This window comes from Cnephaeus nilssonii (genome assembly GCF_951640355.1).
Source record: "Cnephaeus nilssonii genome assembly, chromosome: 11".
NCBI lineage: Eukaryota > Metazoa > Chordata > Mammalia > Chiroptera > Vespertilionidae > Cnephaeus > Cnephaeus nilssonii.
Genome location: NC_137082.1, coordinates 37,347,077 through 37,372,481, shown reverse-complemented (window position 1 = coordinate 37,372,481; position 25,405 = coordinate 37,347,077). Strand labels below are relative to the sequence as shown.

Below are 25,405 nucleotides of genomic sequence, written 5' to 3'. Positions count from 1 at the left end.
GGGAAGACTGGTCCAGCTTGGGATGCATATGCCCCCTGCACACTGTGATGAATGGGATACGGAACAGGGTTGAGGACAAGGAAGTAAGGCTACAGAATGTACACTTACAGGTGGTTACTAGAGAGGGTAAAAGGTAATGCAGAGTTAAGAACTTAGCAAAACTGCCCCATCTCCAGGCTGGGCCCTGGGTCACAGTGGATCAATCTGTTTCTACTTGAAAAACAAAAACAAAACAAAACCGAAAAGTTTTATTTGACAAAAAGACAAAAACGAAACTTATTTACAGTAGTTTTCTGCTCAAATTATTCCAATGGGATAACTGTGCTTCTCCTCCAGGTTTACCTCACAACCAAACAAGCAGAGGCTGCCCCACCCCTGGCCTCCCTATCTTGCACAAAGGGGAGAGGGGAATGCCAACCAGAATTCAGCAGCATGGCTCCCACACCCTCACCACCTCCATTGCTCAGTGCACTGTTGAAAGGAAAAGTCCCACCCCAGCCCAATACACTTCCAAAGTCCCCTGCTACAAGCATCTTACAACAGTCACACCAGACCTGGGCTCACACACATGGGTGGGGTAGAGAGGCTGGGCAAACAGCAGCGTCAACTAATCTTGAAGCTGCCACGTTCGTGTTCATTTTCCCCCAGCTGGGCTAGAGGAGGGTGAGAATCCCTGATCCCCTTCCCACCCACCCAGGGCATGGAAGAAGAGGGCACAGGAAGAGGGAGCACCCAAAAGAGAGCTTAGGAAACTTGCCCACTCAGAGCAAGCTCCCTTTCTGTAAATACTAATCCCCACTCTCACACCAAGAGGTGGGCTAAACCACTCAGAAATGAGGATGCCCAGAAAGGACAGAATACCTGTTTCTGCCTTTTCTCCTGGCCAGACCTAACCAAGTCAGCCAATGCCAAGTAACTTTCCCCCTTGTGCCTGACCTGGAAACTTCAGGAAACTACAGGCTGGGGCTCCTGACCTGTCTTTTGGCCCAATAACAGTATTATTCAGAACAAAAATATTTTGGCTAATAACCTAGGATTAGTGTTTCTTAGGATATATAAAGATGGGGTATACTGCTGTTGAGCACTGTCAGCAATGAAAAAAACAAAATAAAAAATGGGGAGGAGGGAGGAGAACAAGACCAACTGTGATCTGTTTTGCTTTGAAGTTTAGGGCAGGGGCCTCTGCAACTCCAATTTAAAGAAAGGTGCAACACAAAAACACGGTGAACAGGCTTTGTTAATTTCCAGCCCCAGCCTCCTCTGAAGACAGTTCCTCAGGCAGCTGGTGGCAGGAAACGATTCCCGCTTCCTCCAGGAATAGTTCCTGCCACCACCGTGGGAAAAGCTGCCAGTAGATGGAGCTTTTGACATTCTGGCCACTACTCCAAGTCCCTAAAGGACTCCAAAGGCTGCAGGGCAAAACTTTCAAGGATAAAGAAGGGAAAAACATTAAAGAGAAAAAACAAAACACCCTACTGCCTCAGTCTAGCTTACATCTCTCCCCCCACCCCCAAAAGTACAGTAAAAACAGAAATATAAAAAACACCTCTCCAGTTTTATCATCCTTCTCTGCTCTGTGCCTAGAAAGTTTGGTCAGCTTCTCTGTTGGACCCTCTTGCTGGCTTTGGCTTTATCTTCCTTCGGTTCCTGATCCAGAAAAGCCAAAGCCTGTAAGTCTTTTCCTCCTTTTTTGGGTAAACCAAACCAACAATAAAATAACCATTAGGAATTTTGCAGAGATTTAACTGGTCCCCCAAACAAAAATACTCCTTCCTTGTAAAACAATCACCTGTTGTAGTGGTGGATCATTCCCAGTTCATCAGACTCCGTCACACAATGCACTCTTATTCCCCACACCTGGGCTTGCTGCCCCCATGAATGCAAACCACAATGAAAAGGGAGAAATGAACACTAAGTTTGACAAAAACCTGAATATTCAACTGGAGTCCGTTCTGTTATATCTGCTGGGTTCCTCTTTCTTTTGTTCACACTTAATGAACTAGGGAATGTCCACACTTTGCTTAACAGAGCAGCCGGCTCAGGGGCAACCTGGACCCACCACGCATAGGTCTGAACTCGGCAGGTTTCCTGGGTGCAGCCCAGGGAAGCAGCTGGAACAAAGGTGTCCTGTGGGTTCTCTGGAGAAGTAGCAGCACCATGCCTGTCTCCGCTCTCTTGGTCTCATCACCTGAGGCCTGGAGAAAGGCAGTCAACAGAGGAGAGGTCCCCATCACAGTGCAGTGACACCAGTTAGTGTCTTCCTGCTGAAGATCCTGGACAGAGGAGATGATCCTGATGTTTGGCAGTGAACCAAAGAAAACTCTGTATAAAAGGGAACCAAAACAGAAACCCAGGACAGCTGGCTCGAGCCTCGAGCACCCCTGTGGGCAGATGCCTACTTGGGGTTTTCAGAGACAAAGGGGATGGGAGTGTGCAGTAACGGCAGCGACAGGTCCTGCTGCTTCTGAAGCTCCATCTCAGCAGCCCTCTGTAGTGCCACCTCCACCAGTAGCTGGAAGCTGCTGAAGTCCTCCTTGACCTGCTCTGGGGGTGTGGGTGGTGGTGTATTGAAGAGTCCACCAGTGGGGCTTCCGGCTTCAGCCCTGGTCAGCAGAGTGAGAGTGTTGCCAGGGGTCACCAGGGATTTTGGGGGTTCCGGTTCCCCTTGTGGGAAGGGAGCTGCTGGCTTTTCCCCCTGGCCTGGGTGGAGTGGCATGGAGCACACAGACACGGAGAGCACATTGGTGGGGGCTGGTACAGACACAGCCAGCACCGAGGGGCTGCTGCCACGGGGGAGGGCCACATCTGAGGCCTTGCCCCCTCGGCGGGAAATGGTGTATTGGTTGGGGTCTTGGCCATCCTTCCGAAGCATGTCTGGGAGAAGCCGCCGCCGAGCGTTGATGAACCAGTTACATATCTGAAATGAGTATGAGACTATGATCAGTTCACTCAATTAAAACCAGCTATGAAGCACCTATGTCAGGCCCCATAAGATGACATACACACAATCACAGTCCTCAGAAAGGTTCATGTTGGGAAGAGAGTTAAAGAAGAAATCATACAAATGAATATAAAACTACAACAATGATCTATCCAATGAAGGGAAGGTACAATGGTGTGCTGTTGGAGACCCAATCTAGTCTTTGTGGACTCAGGGTGGTATTCTCTGAGGAAATGGCTCCTAAATTGAGATCTGGAGGATGAGTAGTTTAGGTGGGAAGGGAGAGGAATGTTCGATTTAGGGGGATCAACATCTGAAAAGACCCTGTAACAGGTGGAAGCAGAGTGCCTCTGAGGAGCTCAGACAAGGAAGAGCTTAGCTCCCATGGCTGGAGCTAAGAGTGGTAACTAGAGCTTACCTCTATGGTGGGGATTTGGTTCTTTATTCTAAGGGTGGTGGGGAGTGTAGGAGGGTTTTAAGCAAAAGAGCAACTTGCTATAGGGGGTGTGATGAGATGACAAATGTTTGTTCTATTTGGGAAACTGGAAATGAGAGGACCTGGTGCCAAGGTGATTCACTCCTAAATTTCTATAAAGACACCAAGGAATGTCAGATAGAAGAAAATGACTGTTTCCAGGCAAAACCAGGATCAGTGGCTCCAGTTGAATGTGCATTCAACCAACATCCTGAAGTCTTTTTTTATACATGCTGTTCAGAAAGCTCCCATTTAACCTTGACCCCATTCCCATCTAATTCACTGTTTAGATCAATCTCTTTGGACCTATGCATGAGGCATCAAATTTCTCACTGTTAAGTGTTTCTCACTGTTAAGAGTTATGCTGCAAAGCCAAGACATATCTAGTGCCCTAACTTCATCTTTTTAACAGCTTCATGGCTCTCCCACCCATCCTCTTCACTAGTGGTCACTTCTCTTTCTAAAATGCAATGACTGTTGCCCTAGCCGGTTTGGCTCAGTGGATAGAGCATCAGTCTGCAGACCAAAGGGTGTCAGATCGATTCCAGTCAAGGGCACATACCCCGATTGCAGGCTCCTCCCCGGCCTGGGCCTTGGCCAGGGTGCGTGCAGGAGGCAACCAATCAATGTGTTTCTCTCACATCGATGTTTCTCTCTGTCTTTCCCTCTCTCTTCCACTCTCTGAAAAATCAATGGAAAAAAATATCCTCAGATGAGGATTAAAATAAATAAATAAATACATAAATAAATAAATAAAATGCAATGACTGTTATTCCTATTCTAGAAAACTGCCCTTTGTTTCCGACTGCCTACAGGGTCAAGTCTAGACACCCGAACCTGGTGTTAAACCCTCCCCTGCCATGGCCTCTATTTCCAGCCCTTGTATTCTTTAGCATGTGAAATTGTTCACCAGACCTTCATCAGGCCCTGTGCTGTTTTTTTCTTTTCTTTTCTTTAAATAGCTCCATGATGCCTTTTGCACATCACATTTCTTTTTTTCTGAAGTGTTCTCTTTTCCACCTGAGAATGGCTACTTCTCTAAGCCTTAGCTGATCTAAGATATCAGCAATAGGGCCAGAGGAGAGGAAATGGATTCAAAACACCTCTCTGGTCCAGGTACCAAAGGGTTGTGGATTCAATCCCTGGCCGTGTCCAGCATGTGCAGGAGACAACCAATGCAGAAAGCAACCAATCGGTGTGTTTCTCTCTCTGCCTCTTCCTCCCTCCCTTCCACTCTCTCTAAAAAACAGATGGGAAAAAAATATCCTCAGGTGAGGATTTTTTAAAAAAGGCGTAGCTTGGTGGTTGAGCGTCGATGAACCAGGAAGTCACGGTTCAATTCTCAGTGAGAAACAGGTCCAGGCTTGATCCCTAGTGTGGGGTGTGCAGGAGGCAGCTGGTCAATGATTCTCATCATTGATATTTCCATCTCTCTCTTTCCCTTTCCCTTCTTCTCCAAAATAAAAAATATATATATTTAAAAAAATAAAACAAAACAGGAGTGGGAACCGTTTGTTTGTTTTTCCTGTCAAGGGCCATCTGGAGATTTATAACTTCATTTGAGAGCCATACAAAATTATCAACTTAATAATTAGCCTCTATATTTGGTCAAACACTTAATTAATTCACCCCTAATGCCTTGGCAGGGCCAGACCAAATGATTTCGCAGGCTTTACACATTTGCGGGCTGGACATTCTCCATCCCTGACCTAAAAGATCAACCACTCATATCCTCTTTTCTCTCAATTACTCCTAATGGCCTGGAAATGTGGCAAGACAGATCCTACAACAGCTCATCTGAGCATTATTTTAAAAGTTATGGATCAGACTAGAAAATAGTTTCTTAGTTGCAAGACTGGTAGAAGGTCATAAAAACAAACCTGTTTTAAAACATTAACCCTTTCCTTAAGTAGGCAAATACAACCCCCTACCATTTTCCCCAAGTCCCTCTTCCTCTTGCCCTCCACTGGAGGGGTCACCAAAGGGGAAAAGCAGCCTAATAACCTCCTTGCTCTCTCAGAGGTGGCAGGAGAGAAGAAACATTAGAGACTGTGGATACTGGGGGTGGGGCATGGTGGGCGTGGCCTGGTAGGAAGGTATCCACAGATCTGGGCATCTTTCTGAGAACTTCCGCTGTGAAGAGTTTTCCAATAGCGTCCAATTACTGATCACTAAACATCTAATATTTAAAAATATATATTTTTAATTGATTTTTTTACAGAGAGGAAGGGAGAGGGATAGAGTTAGAAACATCGATGAGAGAGAAACATCGATCAGCTGCCTCCAGCACACTTCCTACTGGGGATGCGCCCGCAACCAAGGTACATGCCCTTGACCGGAATCGAACCTGAGACCCTTGAGTCCGCAGGCTGACGCTCTATCCACTGAGCCAAACCGGTTAGGGCACAAATTTTCTTCTCATAATTACATCAGGTCTATGACTTTGATCAATTCCTATTTTACTGATGAACCTTTGTAAAGCTCAGCCTGGAGAAGTCAGGCAGGCGTGTCCACCGCTAGCCGTGGATTGCCAAGCCTGGGCCTCTGCACCTGGAGGAGTAGGAGCCCCTCCTCTCTGAACCTCCCTCAGGCTGTCACAGGGCCTCAGAGCCCATCTTACTTCATTCATTAAAACAGTCAGGTCAGGCCCTAACCGGTTTGCCTCAGTGGATAGAGCATCGGCCTGCGGACTGAAAGGTCCCAGGTTCAATTCCGGTCAAGGGCATGTACCTTGGTTGCGGGCACATCCCCAGTAGGAGGTGTGCAGGAGGCAGCTGATCAATGTTTCTAACTCTCTATCCCTCCTCCTTCCTCTCTGTAAAATAATCAATAAAATATATTAACAAAACAAAACAAAACTAAAACACAGCCAGGTTAGAACTTCTCACTTTCCTATTGCTCTTCCTTTCAAGGCTTCATGCTTACTCAGATAATACTTGTTTGCGTTCGTATTATGTGCCACACCTAGTTCTTAGTACTGGTGATCCCTTTGTGAATTAAACAGACATGCACTCTACCCTGTGGTGCTTGTAGTCCACCTGGTTGTGGAGACTGGCAATGAACAAATATGACAAGAGACACCAATAAGTGTCAGGGAGGAAACAGGCAGGAATAAAAGCATAGCATATAAAGATAAGAGAGAGCCGAGGAACCAAGATGGCGGCAAAGTTAAACAACTAATCTGCTGCCTCGCACAACAATTTCAAAAATACAACTAAAAGACAAACCATCTACCACCCAGAACCACGGGAAAGCTGGCTGAGTGGTAGATTTACAACTAAGGAGAGAAAGGAGCACAAATGCTGAAAAGCTGAGGTACGGAGGCTCGAATTGGGCTGGAGGCGGGCGACTGGGCGCGCGGCTTTTCTTCAACCCACAGGGAGACAAGCTCCCGATCACTCTGAAATCCAGTTTTTGGGGACACGCGGGGGACCCAGACACCTACGGGGAGAAGCTGGACTCTCGGCCATCGGGTCAGAAAGTGAGAGTGACGTTTTTGCAGAGGTGCGCCCAGCAATCATTGTTTACTGCGCTGGAGCGTGGGGCACGGGGACTTGGAAACGCGGAAAGGCAGAAAGGCGGAGACGGCTGACGGCAGCCATCACCGTTGGCCACGCCCCAGCCTAGTGACGCCCTGAGACCCCGCCCTGCCCCGCCCTGAGACCCCACCCCGCACATTCTACAAACCCGCCCAGGCTCCACACAGCGGCTTTTGCATATAAATGGCCTGTTCTGTGGCAGCTTAACCAAATAAACTGCAGCTCCAGTCAGACAGACTGCTCCAAAACCGCCCAAGCCAAGGAGGAGAAAACTAGTCCTTGCTGTAGCTCCTGCTGGGGGACACACAGTACACAAGGGTACACCAAGAGTGTCCACCTCAGGTAACTGGGAGGCTGACCCGTTGAACCAATAGGACACCTAGTACACAAAGCTACCCTACCAACTCAGGGAAGCAGCGAAAATGAGGAGGCAAGGAAACAGATCACAAACCAAAGAAATGGAGGAGAACAAGCGACTGGACATAAGAGTTCAAAACCACGGTTATAAGGTTTTTCAAGAATTTCATGGAAAAGGCTGATAAATTTAATGAGACCCTTGAGGATATGAAAAAGGACCAACTAGAAATTAAACATACACTGACTGAAATAAAAAAATATTATATAGAGACCCAACAGCAGACTAGAGGATCGCAAGAAGCAACTCAAAGATTTGGAATGCAAAGAGGCCAAGGACACTCCTCCAGAGAAGCAAGAAGAGAAGAGAATTCAGAAAGTTGAAGATAGTGTAAGCCTCTAGGACAACTTCAAGTGAACCTACATCAGAATTATGGGGGTACCAGAAGAAGAGAGAGAGCAAGATGCTGAAAACCTATTTGAAGAAATAATGAATGAAAACTTCCCCCACCTGATGAAAGAAATAAACTTACAAGTCCAGGAAGCACACAGAACCCCAAACAAAAGGAATCCAAAGAGGACCACACCAAGACACATCATAATTAAAATGCCAAGGGCAAAAGACAAAGAGAGAATCTTACAAGCAGCAAGAGAAAAACAGTTAGTTACCTACAAGGGAGCACCCATACGATTATCAGCTAATTTCTCAACAGAAACTATGCAGGCCAGACGGGAGTGGCAAGAAATATTCAAAGTGATGAATAGCAGGAACCTACAACCAAGACTACTCTACCCAGCCAAGTTATCATTCAGAATTAAAGGGCAGATAAAGAGCTTCACAGATAAGAAAAAGCTAAAGGAGTTCATCACCACCAAACCAGTATTATATGAAATGCTGAAAGGTATTCTTTAAAAAGAGGAAAAAGAAGAAGAAAGATAAAAATTATGAACAACAAATACATATCTATCAACAAGTGAATCTAAAAGTCAAGAGAATTAAAAATCTGAGGAACAGAATAAACTGATGAACATAATAGAATCAGAGGCATAGAATGGGAGTGGATTGATAATTCTCAGGGGGAAAGGGGTGTCTGTGTGGGGAGTATGGGAAGAGACTGGACAAAAATCATACACCTATGGATAAGGACAGCGGGGGGGGGGGGGGGGGGGTGTAGGGGGGGTAAGGGCCGAGGAGGAGTGGGAACCAGGTGGTGGGGAGATATGGGGGGAAAAAAGGAGAAACAATTGTAATCTGAACAATAAAGATTTATTTAAAAAATAAAAAAAGATAAGAGAGACCAGAGACAAAGATCTGGGAAGGCTAAGACCTAAAGGATAAAAAAGCCAGCCTTGCCCTAGCTGGTTTGGCTCAGTGGATAGAGTGTCGGCCTGCGGACCGAAGGGTCCTAGGTTCGATTCTGGTCAAGGGCATATGCCTGGGTTGCGGGCTCAGTCCAACGTGCAGGAGGCAGCCAATCAATGATTTCCTCTCAACATTGATGTTTCTAGCGCTCTCTTTCTCTCTGAAATAAAAATATATTAAAAAGAAAGAAAAAAGAAAGCCAGCCTTATAGAAAGCGGAAGGAAGAATGTTCGAGACAGAGGGAACAGCAAATGTCAGGGTGCTGAGGCAGGAAAGGGTTTGTCTTAAGAAACTGACAAAAGCAGGCAGGGTGATCCCACTAGGTCAGAACACCACGGTAAAATACTAAAGGGCCCAGTGATTCCCGGTCAGAGCACATGCCCAGTTTGTGGGCTTGATCCCCAGTAGGGGGCATGCAGGAGGCAGCCAATCAATACATCGATGTTTCTATCTGTCTCCCTCTCCCTTTCTCTCTGAAGAAAAAAAAAAAAAAAGACTAAAGGCTTAAACAGTGGCTTGACCTGAATTCCACTCTAGGTCCTTCTCTTGGTCCCGTCTCCTCTCTGTTTATCCACAGATACGCACAGAGCATGCACCAGGAGGAAGAAGATGGGAACCCCTCCCCTTCACCTCCTGTGCACTGGGATACTAGGAACTGTGTGGGCTGCAGCAATGCATGATGTTGCTCCAAACATTCCTCTAATGTTCACGGAATGGATCAAAGGCCCAGCTCTCCTCAGGGCTCCTGTATCAATTCTACCCGACCATCACCTTTCTTGGTCAATACCCTGGCAAGCCCTTGGTTACCATCTTCCTATGAACTCTGTTTCTACACAGCTGAAGGGCTAGCCACCTATGACAGGAGCTGGTGCCTGGAGTTGGCATGGGTCTTTGCCTAGCAGACCATAGCTGCATCATTCCACAAGTGATCCGAGGACAGTACTAGGGCCCTGGCTCTGTCAGGATGGGAAAGCTCCTGGGCAGGGCAGAGCCTTCTCACTTATCCCTTTGCACCTCCATGGTCCAACCAGTACTACTGAGCACACACAACCCCTTACCATTTTCCCCAGGTCCTTCTCAGACACTGGCTGCGCTGAATCCTGGCAAGAGCTGCAAGGGATCCCCAAGGATAAGGCTGAACAACTGGGTGCAATGAAGGGAGGGAACTAATTAAGCACTCTGGACACCAGGTTATCATGTCAGCCATCTCACTTGCATTATTAATTTGCATGCAAGCCTGGAAGGATAGTGAGCAGTGTCCCCAAAGCACCAAAGGGGGAACTAGAACTCAAAGAGAAGAAAGAACTTGCCCAAAGTCACACAGACTCCCGAGTATAAATCTGGGATTCAAACCCAGGTCTCCTGGCTTTAAGGTCCCTAATGCTATTCTTACTCTGCTTTGCTCTGTTTTACCAGAGGGACAGATAGCTGGATAATCATTATCATAATCCTAAAAAAAGGCAAACACTTATTGAACCAAAACATGTCAGGTGTTGCTCTGAACATTCCCCATCTAATTATTCATTTAATCTTCAACAACTTATGAAACAGGTTCTGTGAGGATCTCCATTTTATTTGAACTGTTGAAGAAACGGACCCTAATCAGAGGTTCAGGAACTTGCTCAAGGTCACCTGTGCAAACAGATCTGGGTCCAGACAGCCTGGTTCCAGGCAGGTGAAAGGACTGAAGAGAATCAGCCTAAGGCCTTTTCTCCTTGTTCAACTGCTTCCATCCCTCTGTCCACAAATGTCTCCTTAGTTACCTGTGCTACCGGAGAGCACTGCACCGCTCCACCTTTCCCCTGTATGCAGGGGCAACAGATCACAGTGACCTGGGTCAAGGGAGATAAGGATGAGTATTTCTGTTGAGAAAGAAGTCTTGGGGAAGGGAATCTGGGCGTGTTCTCACAGCTGCGAGGGCATCTAGCCCCTAGTTGCACCTCCCATTTTGGCTTATAATTCTGAGAACAGCTGAAATGCGTGCGTGTGCGCACACGCGCGCGCACACACACATACACACACCCGCAACATATTCCCCTCGATCTGCAGAAAACTTGGCAGACTACCGTCTGTTTTGTCTTCTCATCCGACAGAAATGCACAGCTGAGGGGGCTGGGTAAGCGCAGGAGGCCCGAGTGCACCACCAACGCCAGTTGCAGAGCATGTGACTCACTCCAACTCTAAGTCCTTGGGGAGGAGGCAGTAGGAAGAATGCCAAGGTGAATTCTGTGATTGATTCGGCAAAACAGACTGGGTGCCTGAAAGCCTGTCTCCACCATAAAACAGGGCCCTGTCCCAATGGCTGTCGCCCGTCAGTCTTTTTATCTTTTTTATCAGTGGCTGAGATGAAGGACAAGGGAGGAATCACTGTGGCAAATGGGAGTGGGAGGGGCCAGGAAGTGGATGAAGGCCATGAGGATCAGAGCAGGGCATTTGACAAGGCAACACAATGCTTTAATCTCAATGTGTTTTCAGCTGTGAAAGACGGAAGCAAAGGAGGGGAGAGGGAAGTGAAGACATGGAGAGACCTTTCCCAAACTTCATGGTACCTCCATTTGTGTTGTGACCACCACATTCAAGTGCTCTTAAGGGCAGGCTGGCTTTGTTAAAACCACCTTGAGGGTAATTTTAAGAAATAGCTATTTTGGCCCTGGCCGAGTAGCTCAGTTGGTTAAGAGCGTCATCCCACTACGGCAAGGTTGCAGGTTCCATCCCTGGTGAGGGCACATACAAGAATCAACCAATGAATGCATAAGTAAAACAAAAGTCAATGTTTTTTTTCTCTCTCTCTAAAGAAAAAAAATAAAAAAGGAAAGAAAAGAAATAGCTATTTCTCACCTGCTTTATAGATCTGTTGGGGAAGGGGGCAAGTCAGAAATGTGTGTTTTTAAGCTCCCCAGAGTTCTACCACTCAGGCTTAGGAACCAATGGTTTAACCCACTGGTGTAACTTGTCCTTGTGGGTCGAGCCCTTTATTTAAGCAAATGAGCTTACACAGAAGCTCAAAAGATATACGTACAGATGAAAGGCCCTGAGGTGGGGAGCCTAGGTTGCTGGTAGGAAGAATCGGGAGGCAGCTAGCTTTGGCATCAGAGTAAGGAGAGCAGCTTCCAAGGGTAAGTAAGGTGTTGCTGAGTGTCGGGCCAGGCCACACCTTGCCACAGAGCTGGCCACTACAGCAGGCTCCTTTCTTACCTGTTTGGTTCCCCATACCCAAGGGACTGCTGCCCTTACCTCCCCATTCCTTCAAGTCTGTCAGGACTCCATTCACAGGCTGCTTCCTGAGAGAAGCCTTTCAGACACGGCATTGGTATTTAACTGCATTAAATTCTTAGTCTTTTAAATAATGTCTTCCCTCCTCTCCTCCATCCCCTGAGGCTAGCCAAGGGCAGGGAGTTTCCAGCACACAGCACTGGGCCTGGAGCAGAGTACACCCCCAGTCAGTATTACAGAGTGAAGGAATGGGGCCAGAACCTCCCTCCTACACTCACCTTCCCTCCCCAACACAGCCCCTTAGACCAGAGGGGGGGGGGGGGGTGTCACAGGGACCACTGAAAAATCCTTCGCAAATGACCTTTCAGTTGGCCTCACCATCCCACTGCCTAGCCCAGGGCAAGTACCAGCAAACCAGTTAGTTAAATGACTCATTGACTTGCTAATGAGATAGCTCCTGGGCGGTTAAAAGAGACAATCAAAAGAGATGTCCCCAGGGAAAGAGGAAAACAGGCCTTGGCAAAATGCTGATGCTTGTTGAAGCCAGGTGATTGGTACCAGAGTTCATTAGAATATTCTCTTTTTATGGATACAGTATTTGCAAATATTTTAAATAATGAAGTTTTTTTTAAAAAATAATGAAGTCTTAAAAACTAAATACAGTGAACAGACCGTCCAACCTCAGAGAGAAGGCAGGGGGTGGGGTGGGGGTGTGGGGAGTAAGAGATCAACCAAAGGACTTGTATGCATGCATATTAGCATAACCAATGGACAGGACACTGGGGGGTGGGGACTTGTCCTGAGGAGTGTGTGTGTGTGTGTGTGTGGGGTCAATCAGGGAAAAAGGAGACATCTGTATTGTTTAATACTTTAAACAATAATAAAAAAAAAAACACTAAGAAAAAGAAAAGGGCACTTAAAAACAAACAAAAAATTAAATACAGGAAAGAGATGCCTCCAGGAACTTAAGCCCATTTTTCCTGATTGATGAGCCACATTTCCGTACTTCTGAGGTCCTGCCTGTTGACATTTCCAACACTTATTTTCATTTCCTGTCACTTCAATAATTATTTCTTTTTAAAAATATATATATTTTATTGATTTTTTACAGAGAGGAAGGGAGAGGGATAGAGAGTTAGAAACATCGATGAGAGAGAAACATCGATCAGCTGCCTCCTGAACACTCCCCACTGGGTATGTGCCCGATACCAAGGTACATGCCCTTGACCGGAATCGAACCTGAGACCCTTGAGTCCGCAGGCCCCCTTGAATCCGCAGGCCGACACTCTATCCACTGGGCCAAACCGGTTAGGGCTTCAATAATTATTTCTGAAGCACCTACCAGATACATGGTACTGAGCTAAACACTGAGATATAGTGATAAATGATATCAGGCCTCTGGAGTTTAGTGTGTTGTAAAAAGCAATTACAGTCAAGGATCCAAATGCTGACCCAGTCCTCGTGCTGTGGGAAGGTAGGGGTCTTCCACGGGTCCGGAGTCTCCCTGGTCAGATGGGAGCAAAGTGGTCTGGGGCAGTGGTCAGCAAACTGTGGCTCTATGGCACCTTGAGTTTTTAGCAAAGGCCAGCTTAGGAGGACCCTAATTAAGTTAATAACAATGTACCTACCTACCTATACAGTTTAAGTTTAAAAAATTTGGCTCTCAAAAGAAACTTCAATTGTTGTACTGTTGATATTGGGCTCTGTTGACTAATGAGTTTGCTGACCACTGGTCTGGGGTATCAATTGGGGTGGCAGGAATATGGAGAGGGGTGCCGGGGATGAAGCTGGCTCTGCAGATAGGGGCAGATGATGTTGTCATTAGGTTGGCAGAAGCCATTAAAGGGTTTTAATTTTAAGTAGAGGGGTGACAAGTGATCAATCAGACAAGGATAAGTTGGACCAGACAGAAAAGAAGCCTTATTCCAGAAATATTTAAGGGGTATGTATAGGAACTGGTGACGGACTACATAAGCTGAGAAAGAGCTATCAAGGGGAGCCCTTCTAAAAGGAAAGAGCCAGCTTGGAGATATATCAGTTATCAAGGAAATGTAAGGTGCCCGTAAGACCTCCAAGCAGAGGTGTACTCTGGGGATTCATAGTACAGTTTCCATCGAGGAGTGCCAGGTGCTTCCCACTGCTTTTGAACTCTGGGCATGACTCTAGCGCTGGGTGGCCACTGGAACTCCTCCTACGCCTTCATCAGAAGTCTCCAGCTAACCCTGGCCCCAGACCTACATTTCTCTAAGTGGGATCTGGGGATATGCTGTCCTAGGGACCCACTGGTTCTCCACAAGAACACTGCGGCTTTGTGTTTCTGTTGGGATTATGAGCAGGAGCACCATGGCCTGTGGCAACCCAGACTTGCTCAACCCCAGTCAGTGCCTCTGTCACACCACATACCACAGCCGTCAGCACAACACCATCCGTTTATAATAATGCAGTTGATGGAATCCCACTGGTTTTACATTCATTTACTTTGGAAAACTGTGTATTTTATAGTTGTGTATAAGAGCAAGACAGTTTTTACCCAGTTTTCAATTTGTACATAGTTAAGTGATAATAAAATATTTTCTTTAAATTGGAAACAGTGTCCCTGACAAAAAGCAATTTCATTACTGTGTGACCAGTGGTTTGCCAGTGCAGGTATGAGGCACAGTGGGAACACACAGCAGTGGCCTCACACCTAGGCTGGGAAAAGCAGATGCTTTCCAAAGAACATGCTTAAATGGAGTGAACCAGGAACAGAAAGGTCAGGAAGAAGCCAAGGGAGAAGGCCTGGAGGCCCAGAGGGCTCCAGGCGCAGGAAGAACTGAGAGATGAGGCTGCTGAGTACCTAAGGAGTTTGGACTTTATCCTGAAGTCAGTAGGGTCTGTGGAGTGTGTGACACAATCAGAATTGCACATTAGTGTTCAAGAGAATGGACTTAAAGGAACAAGGCTGGAGGCAGGAAGACCAGCAAAGAGGCTAACTAGGTAATACTGGCTCTCAGGCTCCAGGGCAGCTCAGAAGCCCTGCCCTGGCTCTCTGCTGCTTTCTGTCCCCGCAGTGGTCACTTTTTGCAAACATCAGTGACCAAGTCTTTCCTGCTACTTCATCCAAGAATACATACTCCTTGAGGGTAGGAATGAGCCTGGTTCCTCTCTGGGATCCCAACTCTGTCCAGCATAGAGATGGGCATAGTGGAGTGCTTGGCAGTACACGTAAGGAGCTAGGCACGGCTAGACACCCGGGGTCAGTCCGAGACCTATGATCTAGGAGAGATGAGGAGAAAAAGGGAAGTAGAAGCACCGACTCTGCCAAACACCTCACAGTGCGCCTTGAATTCTTCTCTGTCCCTCCTCCTCCTCCTCACACACGGCGAAAATGCTACAATCACCGCCCCTTTTCCGAAGGGGAAAACTCGAGGCTCAGTGAGGAGGCAGTGACATGGCCCAGGTCAAAGCTACCTCTCGTGGAGAAGATGGGATCTGAGTCAGGGTTTGTAACGCTAAAGCCTTTCTCGTAGGCAGACTCCAATTAGCCGCTGCCCAGCGAGTGTAAGTCAGGTGACAGGAGTTCTGAGGACTGAAAACTCACCATGACACTTCATGGAGGAGGGACAAGAGCTGGGCAGACCTGGGAGGTTCACAGTGGGGCAAGGGAAGGAGGGAGAACCATTTCACGGATTGGAGAAGTGGTCTAGGAAAGGACAGAAGTGGAAAGGGGGGCGGGCCTTTGCTAGGCTGAGGCCCTGCTCTGTGTCTCCCAGGTAGGTGAGAGCCAAACTGGAGGCAAGGCGGACCGGGGTGTCCTGCCTCAGCACTTATACAAAACACCTACACGTCGGCAACTGAGGCAATATCTTGCACTTTGACAAATACCTTATGAATGTACTCAAAGCACCTTCACATCCAGTTCTGAATCTGTTCCTCACAACAGTTCAGTCAGGCAGGAGAGGATCAGAACCCCCACTTTATAGATGGGGAAATCAAGATGTGGTCCACAGCTTCTATGTGGCAGAACTGAGTTTTGAACCCAGAATCTCTGACTTTTGCCCTTTCTTTGACCATGATTCCAACCCAATTTTAACCACACTGCAGGTCACCAGCTGTCCCCTGCAACCAAGTCACTATCCAAGCATCACTCTGAGCCGGGGCCCAACTCCAGACACTCAGTGCATTCTCACCTTCCCGCGGCCTCCAATGTTAATGAGACACCTAGACATTGATACAATTCCTTGCCTCTTCAGAACTCTCAAAAAACATCTGAAATCTAGCTGCAGTAACCTCATGTCACTGTTCTCCTTTGTGGCAGGGGGACTGGGTGTTCTCATCTGACCAAAGAAGAAACTGAGGCCCAGAGAGGGAGGTGACCAGCCTAAGGCCACACAGTGAGTCAGTGTTAGGGCTGGGATAGGACTAGAACCCAGGTCTTCTGCTGCCCCCCTCCTTACCTGCAGCACAGACAGGTTGGTTTGTCCAGAAAGGCTCAGCTTCTCCTGCTCAGAGGGGTAGGCGTTGTAGCGGTGCAAGTACAGCCAGTCGCGGAGGATCTTTACTGACTCCTTGGGCAGGTTCCCTCTGCGCTTCCTCTTGCCTGCCAGGGAGAGGAGGCCTTCATCCTCACCCAGGTCACTGTCTGACATGATGTCTAAGGGCTAAGCTGGATCTCAGGCAAGCCTGGAACAAGTGACAAAGGGGATGGGGACATTATATTATTACCATGCACTGCCTCTCACCCTCTTCCTGTTCTCTAAACACACCATTATTAGAGCCTTGGACACCAGAACTATGGGGAAATTGCAATTCAAAGCCTCAGGCCATACCACAGCCTAAGCAACCTAGAAGGGAGGAGTCCAAAATGCCTCTATTTCAGTAGATGACTACTGAACTAAACAGCAGCTCATTTTTTTTTTTAATTTAAAAAGTTTCTCCAATTAGTTTACATTCAATATTACTTTGTATTAGTTTCAGGTGTATAGCATAGTGGTTAGACAATCATTTACTTTACAACATGTTCCTTGTAAATGGCAGTTCATTAATAAGCAGTACCAGCCTAGAAATAATTAGTTACTATTGAGCTCTGTTTTCCATGCTCTGAATAGAGCATTTTCCATTTATTATCTCATTCTATCCTCACAAAGCCCTTGTAAGGGGGACACTACTATTATCACCATTTTATAGATGAGCAAACCAAGGCCCAGAGAGATTAAGAAAGCCACCTAAGCCCTAACCGGTTTGGCTCAGTGGATAGAGCATCGGCCTGCGAACTGAAAGGTCCCAGGTTTGATTCCGGTCAAGGGCATGTACCTTGGTTGTGGGCACATCCCCAGTAGGAGGTGTGCAGGAGGCAGCTGATCGATGTTCCACTCTCATCGATGTTTCTAACTCTCTATCCCTCTCCCTTCCTCTCTGTAAAAAAAAAAATCAATAAAATATGTATTTTTTAAAAAGCCACCTAAGACACTATGGCTCTTAAACAGTTACCATGTGACCCAGTAATTTCACTCCTAGGTATCTACCCAAAAGAAATGAAAACCTATGTCCACATGAAAGCTTGTACACGAATGTTTATAGCAACATTATTCGTAATAGCAAAAGGTGGAATCCTGGTTGGGTAATTCAGTTGGGTTAGACTGATATGCCAAAGGTTTCGGGTTTAATACCGGTCAGGGCTCATAGGAGTCAATTGATGTTGATTTCTGTCTCCCTTCTCTTTCTCTCTCTCAAATCAATCAGTAAATAAAATAAAATAAAGCAAAAGGTGGAAACAATCAAGTGTGTATAACAGATGAATGGATAAATAACATGAGGTCTACCCATATAGTGCAATATTATTTGGCCATAAAAAGGACTGGAGTCCTGATCCATGCTACAATGTGGATGAAACTTGAAAATATAATGCTAAGTGAAAGAAACGCATTACAAGGAACACACATTATATAATTTCATGTTAATGAAATGTCCAGAATGGGCTGGGAAGGAATAGAAGGGTGATAGCTAAAGGGAGTTGGAGATTTTTTTGAGGTGATAAAAATGTTCTAAAATTAACGGTGGTGATGTTTGTATAGTTGTGAATATCTAGTTCACCCTTGAACAATGTGGGGGTTAGGGATGCCAAGCCGCACACAGGTGAAATACTGCAAATAACTTTTGACTTCCCAAAAACTTGGCTGTCCCTCAGTATTTACAGGAGCTTGGTTGATACCCAAATCTGGCAGAGGCTCAAGTCCCCTAATAAGATGGTGTAGATCAATGCATCCATGGACTTCAAGTCATAGATGGAAGACAGTATGGTATTTATTTTTTTTAAATCCTTCACCTGAGGATTTGTTTTTATTGACTTTTAGAAAGAGAGGAAGGGAAGCAGAGAGGGAGGGAGGGAAAAAGAAGAGGGAGAGAAAAATTGGTCCTGTATGTGGGGCCAGGATCGAACCCAAAACTCAGGTATGTGCCCTGACCAGGAATAAAACCCAAAACCCTTTGGTGTACTGGACTATGCTCCAATCAACTGAGCCACCCAGCCAGGGCCGGGTACTTACTGAAAAAATTCCACACATGACCCACACAGTCCAAACCCAGGTTGTTTACATTTCAACTGTACTAAGAAATACTACCTTGTTCACTTTAAGTTGGCAAGTTCTACAGTATGTGAATTATATCTCAATAAAGCTGTATGGAAAAGAACACTCACATCCAGGATATAGCATATATAGGATAGTGGGTTTGGACCAAGGTAGTTTGGTCCCCCACCCTTACTCCATGCCATCTCGCTTCCCAGGTCTCCCAAGATGTCAGGAAACCATCAATCACCATGGTCCTATAGCAATCCATGTAACATTTACTGTGCACCTACTGTGTGCCCTGCAGAGTGTTGAGCCATCCCTACAGGTTGTCTCTCATACATTCTCCTTTGTGATCTAGCTCCTGGCTTGGTCTCAGAACAAACTCCTCAAAAAATTGTAATAAATGAGCAAGGCAGGGGCTCTGGTCCCTCCAACCTGGCTACCTAACGTTGGGCAAATGTCCTTCCTCCCCTTCTTAGGCTTGAGCCCCCACATCAAATGAAAGAAGGTGTTTCCGTAGACAACCTAACTCAGTGGCTCAGCCCCCTGACAAACTTCTTGTTCACACATGCAAAAGAGATTTACATTTTTAAACCAAAAGTTCCAGGCCAAGCAGATGCCAGAATCTCAAGACTCCTCCCTTCTCAGCCTTTTAACAGTTCCCCAGGAGGCTGGGCCAACAGACTCTGGCATTTCCCAGGTTTTGTTTCCTCAACTTGGGCCAGAGCCCAGATCACTGGGCTGGGTAGGCCAGGCTTTCGAGGGAAGGGTCCACCCTCCCAGCCAGGCCACCTGGAGGTGAGACAGGCATTGATTAGAGGTGCCACTCCTCAGAGAGCACCAACAATCCGACGGCTTTGTGAAGTCAGGTGTCTGAAGTTCAGCTGGCTAGGGCAGTCGCAGGGATCTGGGTTAAGGGATGCAGCCCTGGCAGGCTGGGAGTTGACTCAAGGTTATCTGCACAAATTCCACCCGGGCTGCTAGCCGAGTTCCAGACTGCAGGGTTCCAGGGCCGGCCGGTGGAACGACCCCTCAAGTCTACACAGACCTCTCCACCATGGTGTCCGGCCCCTCGGCCCACTTACAATCCGGTGAGGGATCCCACATAAACACCCCACAATCCCACCGACAACCCTCTGAACAGCACCAACTCCCTCCGCCCCTGGAATCCCCATACATTTCACCGACAAATACAGCACACACTCCGTTTACAGATCCCACTTCTGGCGCGATCAACCGGTGCCCACACAACCAGCCCAACCCCTGGATGTCAGCCCACCCACCAACTCAAACCTACCCGCCCCGCCCACCCACGATCTCTCGGGCTAGGAGAACTCCAGATGTCATCACGTCAGCCATCAGTTCTTATCCTAACTGGCCTGAGGCAGCAAGCTCGCGACCTAACACCCGGTGCACACCCTGCACACGGCAAGTCGCGGACCTGCAGTCGCTCCCGCACGAACTTTCTGACAACTCCCCCGCCGGGCGGGACACTCCCCCGGGCCGCGCACGGCGGCCGCATTCCCAGCCGCTCACACAAAGCGCGCAGCCTCCCCCGCCGCCCAGACCGAGTCTGAGCACATGGCTCCCGGGGCGGCGGGGGATCGGCCTGCGCTGGGGCGCCTGCACCCCGCGGCCCCCCGACCCCGCGTCAGCAGGGGCGCTCCAGCTCATCCGCGGGCCCGCCATCCGGTGGGGCGGGGGCTCTGGAAGAAGGAAAACTCACGTGTCTGTCCCGGGGCAGGAAAAAGTTTGGTTCCCACCCCCTTCCCCCGCGGCTCGGCGCTGACGGACTCTTCGGGGCGCGGGGCCGGCCGAGCCTGCGCGCTCGGCTTTGTGCTCGGAACTCGGCCCGGAGGGGGAGGGGAGGGGAGGGGGCTGGGCTCCCACCTCCGCACCGCCCCCCCCCCCCATCCCGACCTGCGCCCAGACTCCATGTTGGCCGCCCCCTACCCGGGAGACTTGAGTGTTTCCCCCGCCGGAGGCTCGGCTCACGCTCGGCCTGCCTGAGGGTCCCGGCGCGCACAAACTTTCTTTGGGTCGCCAGCCCCCCGAGCCCCGCTTCCTTGACCCGCCGGGGAGTGACAGATGCCTCAGAGACAGACTTTCCTTTGTTCCAAAGGAAAGGGGAACTCGCGCGGGCTCCCCGGCCCTCCCAGCTCCGGGCCCTTCCCGCTGCCCCCACCCGCAGCTGTCACTCTCGGCGGCCCCCTCGCCCGCTCCGCCGCACCGCGGTGGGGGGCGGGGGGGCTGCCGGCGGTTAGCAACGTGCACTTTTGAAACCAAACAAACCCGCCCCCGCGCGCTCACCCCGGCAGGGCCAGGGGCGGCCCATCTTCCACGGTGGGATCCTAGGAAGCTGGGTCCCCCAAAAGGTCCCCAAACGAGTTTTCTGCCGGGGGGGTGGGGCACCCCCTACCGGCCCCCGCCAGCACCCTGCGGCCGGGACTCGCAAACACCCCCGAGCTCACACACCCACAATCGCACGCGCCAGGACGACGCCACCTCCCCCTCCGGCCCAGAAAAAAAAACTTTCCAAGTTGTCCGCGCGCCCCCCGCCCCCTAATCAACTCCGCTCCTGCGCCCCGCACTGACTTTCCCGAGCGGCTCTTCCGTCCACGCGGCCTCGGGCTCGGTCCGCGGCGTCCTGGCAGGGGGCGGGGGGCGCGGGGCGCCGGGGGAGCGCGCCGCGTACCTGCCGGGCCTGACACTCGGCCTGACAGCTCGCGGCTGGAAAGCACCTCGCGGCCTGACGTCAGATCCCCTCTCCCCCGCCCGCCCCCTCTCTCCGCTCGCCCTCCCCCACCCGCCCGGAGGGAGAAAACAAACTTCGTGCGGAGCGCCGCGAGCTACGCACACCCCCCGCGGGGCGTGCCGGCCGCCGCGAGGGGCTTCGCCCCGCCCACCGCGCCCGGAGGGGGCGGGGCCGGAGGGCACCTTCTTCCTGCGCCTCCCCCACCTCAGGAATGCCACAGGGCCTGGCTGGAGGAGCGGTGGGAGCCCCGGCTCGGGTTAGTGCGCTTGGGGGCAGGAAGTGGCCCGAACCTCCTTTCGGAGAGCATTTCCGGGGCGCCTACTGTGTGCTTCAGGTTGAGGGGGCGGGTGGGGGCCCATTGCTTGGAGAAGAAATAATGTAAATTCCGACATTTGTAATCCTCCCTTCACGAAGATCTTCCCGCCCACAGTGTGGTTATTCCCATTGCACAGAGAGGAAACTGAGGCCCAGTTAGTCCCGGGATTTACCCCCAGCTGGTAAGCACCGGGCTCTGAAGGCAACCTCTGTTCTGCCCACGAGGGCCCATCGAGTCGGGTAGAAGGCTTCTTCGGACACCATCGCAAAACACGTAGCCCTAAGGTCTAGCTCACCAGTGGCGGCTGGAGGTGAAAACAGCCAGTTGCGAAGGCGTGTTTGTAGCCACGCGAGGACGCTGAGCGAGGCACTTCAGGTGTGTCATCCGTCTAATCCGGCTTCTGGGGTAGGTGCTAGTATACATCAGCCCCTGATTTGCCCATGAGCTTCAGAGAGGCTCTTGCTTCTTGTCATTCAGTCAACCGGTGTCATTCAGTCCAGGTGGATCCCACAGCGGAGCTGGAGCCATGGCCTTACCCCATGGAGACAGGCCCTTGAAAGAGGCAGACCACCCGTCCAGGGGCTCCAGTGCTCCCGCTGGTTTCTCTTTCCTCTGCCCATTGCACCCAACTCCAGGACGTTTCCCTTGGTCTTCCCCAACTCTGCCTGCCAGTACTCTCTTTGCTAATTTTTATCTCTGTACCACTTAATGTGAAACACCTGTTGACCAACCCCCCCCCCCCCCTCTAGGACCTGAGGGTTCGGGGAATACCTTGTATGCTACCTCTCCACCCCAGCTCTTGGCCCCTACCCAGCACAGAGTCAGGCTAAAACTGGTCAAGGCCTTTTCTGGGCCTCCAGTTCCTCAGCTGGATCTAGACATTTAGGACCCTTGAGCTTGGAAATCGGGAGCCTTGAAATGGCTTTTGGTCTTAATTGCACTTCAGCAATGGAGAACTCCAACAAAAATCGAATGTTCTCCAGATAGGCCCTAGGCCAGTCAGAATGCTGATTAAGTGGCTGTTAAGATGCACCTGAATTTCCCCTGGAAGCCACACTTCCCTGCAAACACTTAAAACCTAGATGCCGCACTGCTCTCCTCCCAGCAGCACCCAAGTATCAGTGCCATTACCCAGTGTTCTCCATTTCACAGGTGAGGAAACTGCGGCCCAGAGAGGAGGCCCCAAATAATACCTTGGGGAAGTGGTGCTTGGTCCACAGCCTTCTGAGAAAGAAAAGAGAGGCCTGGAGAGTCTCAGGTAAGACAGATGAAACCACCGGACCCTGATCAGTAGGATCATAGAACGTGTTGTGCAGGGACCTTTAGAAGGGGGGACCTAGAAGGGAAAACAGGGGTGCACCCAGGTGACCCTTGGAGATATGATTCTCTTTGGCACTTAGCATGCCAGGCATTGTGCATGAGAGCCAGACGGTCCCATTTTGGGGAAGCCACGGGGGACCTGGGCTTGAACCCAGAGACCTTCCCCGAAAATTGGCCACCAGCAGCAGCCCCCTAGGCCCGTGGTCGGCAAACTGCGGCTCACGAGCCACATGCGGCTCTTTGGCCCCTTGAGTGTGGCTCTTCCACAAAATACCACGGCCTGGGCGAGTCTATTTTGAAGAAGTGGCGTTAGAAGAAGTTTAAGTTTAAAAAATTTGGCTCTCAAAAGAAATTTCAATCGTTGTACTGTGGATATTGGGCTCTGTTGACTAATGAGTTTGCCGACCACTGGCCTAGGCCAGTGCATCTCCAGTCTCATGCTAGATGAGGTGCGTTGGAGCAAACGGGAGTAGCTCCTTTTCCCCCTTAGCCAGAAGCTTCAGGAGTCCCTCCTCAGACTTCCTGGACGGGGAGGGGAGTTGGAAGATAGAGCTAGGCTGCTAGTGTGTCAGGACTTTGCATTTTTAATTTTTTTTTTTTTTTTTAGAGAACAGATTGAGCTGTTAGAGGGGAGGGGAGCTGCGGGGCAGGATGAAAAAGATGAAGCGATTAAGCAAAAAACAGCAGCTCACAGACACAACAAACAGTATGATGATTACCAGAGGGGAAAGGGAGGTGGAGGGAGGTAGAAGAGGGTATAGGGGGAATAAGTGATATAAGAAGAAAAAAAAGATTTTTTACTTAATTACAGTTGACATTCAGTATTATATTAGTTTCAGGTGTCAGCATGGTAGTTAGACATTTACATAACTTATGAATGAAGTGATCCCCTCATAAGTCTAGTACCCTCCTGGCACCATACATAGTTATTATAATATTATTGACTATATTCCCTATGCTGTACTTTACATCCCCATGACTGTTTTGTAAGTGCCAGTTTATCAGCCATCTCCCTACCCCCCTTGCATCTGGCAACCATCAGTTTGTATCTATGAGTCTGTTTCTATTTTATTTTGTTTTTTAGATTCCACATATTAAGTGAAATCATATGATATTTGTCTTTCTCTGTCTGACTTATTTCACTTAGCATAATACCCTCTAGGTCTATTCATGTTGTTGAAAATGGGAAGATAATCATTTTTTATGGCTGAGTAATATTTCATTATGGAATATTATATATATGAATACATATCTCTCTCACATCTTCTTTATCCAATCGTCTGTTGATGGGCACTTGGTTTCTTCCATATCTTGGCTAATGCTTCAATGAACATACGGATGCATATATCTTTTCGAATTAGTGTTCCAGAAGTAGAATTGCTGAGTCATACGGTAGTTTTATTTTTAATTTTTTGAGGAACCTCCATACTGTTTTCCGTAATGGCTGCACAAGTCTGCATTCCCATCAACAAAACACAAGGTTCCCTTTTGTCCACATCTTCACCAGCACTTGTTGTTTGTTAGGATTGTGCATTGTAAACAAATCCATCAGGTAAAGCCTAAATACATGAACTTTGAGAATTACCATGTAAAGTTTCTCAATTAGTATCAGAATTTAAAATATGTACATTTAGGACTCTCTCATGAAAAATAATCTCAGTCCAAAGATAAATGCTTATACAAGATTGTTCTTTGCAGCACTCTTTATTCTGGTGGAAAATTGCAAGCAACTACATGCCACTCACCAGGAGGTGACAGCTCATAGCAACTCTGGCACTGCCCTGTCATACAACCAAATGTTGCAATGGGGTAAGTCTGTGCATACTAACCTGGGGGATGGTCCAGGTATATTTATTAGGACAGTTGGCCTGCAGGGGTTCCTATGGGTGTCCTGAGATGGTGCCTTGGGAAAGGAGGGAAGAGGTTGGAGGTAGGGTGAACAGGTGAAGCAGCTCTGGGTAACTAAGGCTAAACAAATGGAGTCGTATCTCTAAGATCTGGGAGATTTGTGGCTTTCTCACATGAGGTTCTGCATTTTCATCAAATGTGACTTTCAGCTTGACAGTATCTTAAAAGCCCGTGATATCTTGTTAGTCAACCACAGTTTGCTTGGCTTGCTTCTAGTGTTGGGTATGCACTCATTCATATAGTTCTTTGTGCCTAGTGCGTGTCAGGCTGTGTGTTTAAAAATGGAGAACCCACTGGCTAGACCATTCATGAAGGGTTTGGGCAAGGTGAATGGATTAAGAAGTATAAATTGGCAGTTACAAAACAGTCTCCAGATGTAAAGTTCAGCTGAGAAATGAGAGGGTTGGACAGGTTAATCCTAAAGGTCTCTTCTTTCACATCCTGTCATTTAAAACTTATGTATTTTTTTAAAGTAATCTATATATATATAAAAGGCTAATATGCTAAGCGTCCCTCTCACGGTCCAACCAGTCGCTGTGACACGCACTGACCACCAGGGGGTAGATGCTCAACGCAGGAGCTGCCATGATGTGCACTGACCATTTACAGAGAAATGGCAGCGTGGACCTGGCACTGACAAAGCAACACTCGGCTTCCCCCAAGTGGTACACAG

General features: G+C 48.6%; 1 protein-coding gene and 1 long non-coding RNA gene across 7 annotated transcripts in view; one reads left to right on the top strand and one right to left on the bottom strand.

Annotated features, from left to right (window-relative positions):
• Window positions 1–233: 233 nt before the first annotated feature.
• Window positions 234–21,173, bottom strand: TGIF2 (TGFB induced factor homeobox 2). 4 transcript variants are annotated; one of them, XM_079785028.1, is made up of 3 exons: window positions 21,029–21,173; window positions 16,322–16,547; window positions 234–2,917 (listed from the first exon to the last, which is right to left on the bottom strand). In XM_079785028.1, exons 2-3 carry the CDS (start codon window positions 16,511–16,513, stop codon window positions 2,396–2,398), a joined length of 714 nt encoding a protein of 237 aa, XP_079641154.1. In that variant the 5' UTR covers window positions 16,514–16,547; window positions 21,029–21,173; the 3' UTR covers window positions 234–2,395. The 4 variants fall into 4 exon arrangements, with proteins under 4 accessions (XP_079641154.1, XP_079641157.1, XP_079641156.1 ...); XM_079785031.1 differs by having other exon boundaries at window positions 21,129–21,153; XM_079785030.1 differs by lacking the exon at window positions 21,029–21,173 and adding an exon at window positions 19,875–20,062.
• Window positions 21,174–21,259: 86 nt separating this feature from the next.
• LOC307106885 overlaps window positions 21,260–25,405 on the top strand; it is a 124,455-nt gene continuing 120,309 nt past the window's right edge. For 2 of the 3 annotated variants that reach the window (XR_013814151.1, XR_013814152.1), the window contains exons 1-3: window positions 21,260–21,909; window positions 22,657–22,762; window positions 24,523–24,633. This is a non-coding gene — a long non-coding RNA (uncharacterized lncRNA). The remainder of the gene's footprint in view (window positions 21,910–22,656; window positions 22,763–24,522; window positions 24,634–25,405) is intronic. The other variant, XR_013814150.1, reaches the window with a different exon arrangement.

Excerpts from the sequence above, each read along its gene's own strand:
- TGIF2 (XM_079785028.1), bottom strand. The coding sequence starts at position 16,513 with ATGTCAGACAGTGACCTGGGTGAGGATGAAGGCCTCCTCTCCCTGGCA. Across the intron at positions 2,918-16,321 it reads CCAACCTGTCTGTGCTGCAG|ATATGTAACTGGTTCATCAA; the intron begins GTAAGGAGGGGG and ends TACTCATTTCAG.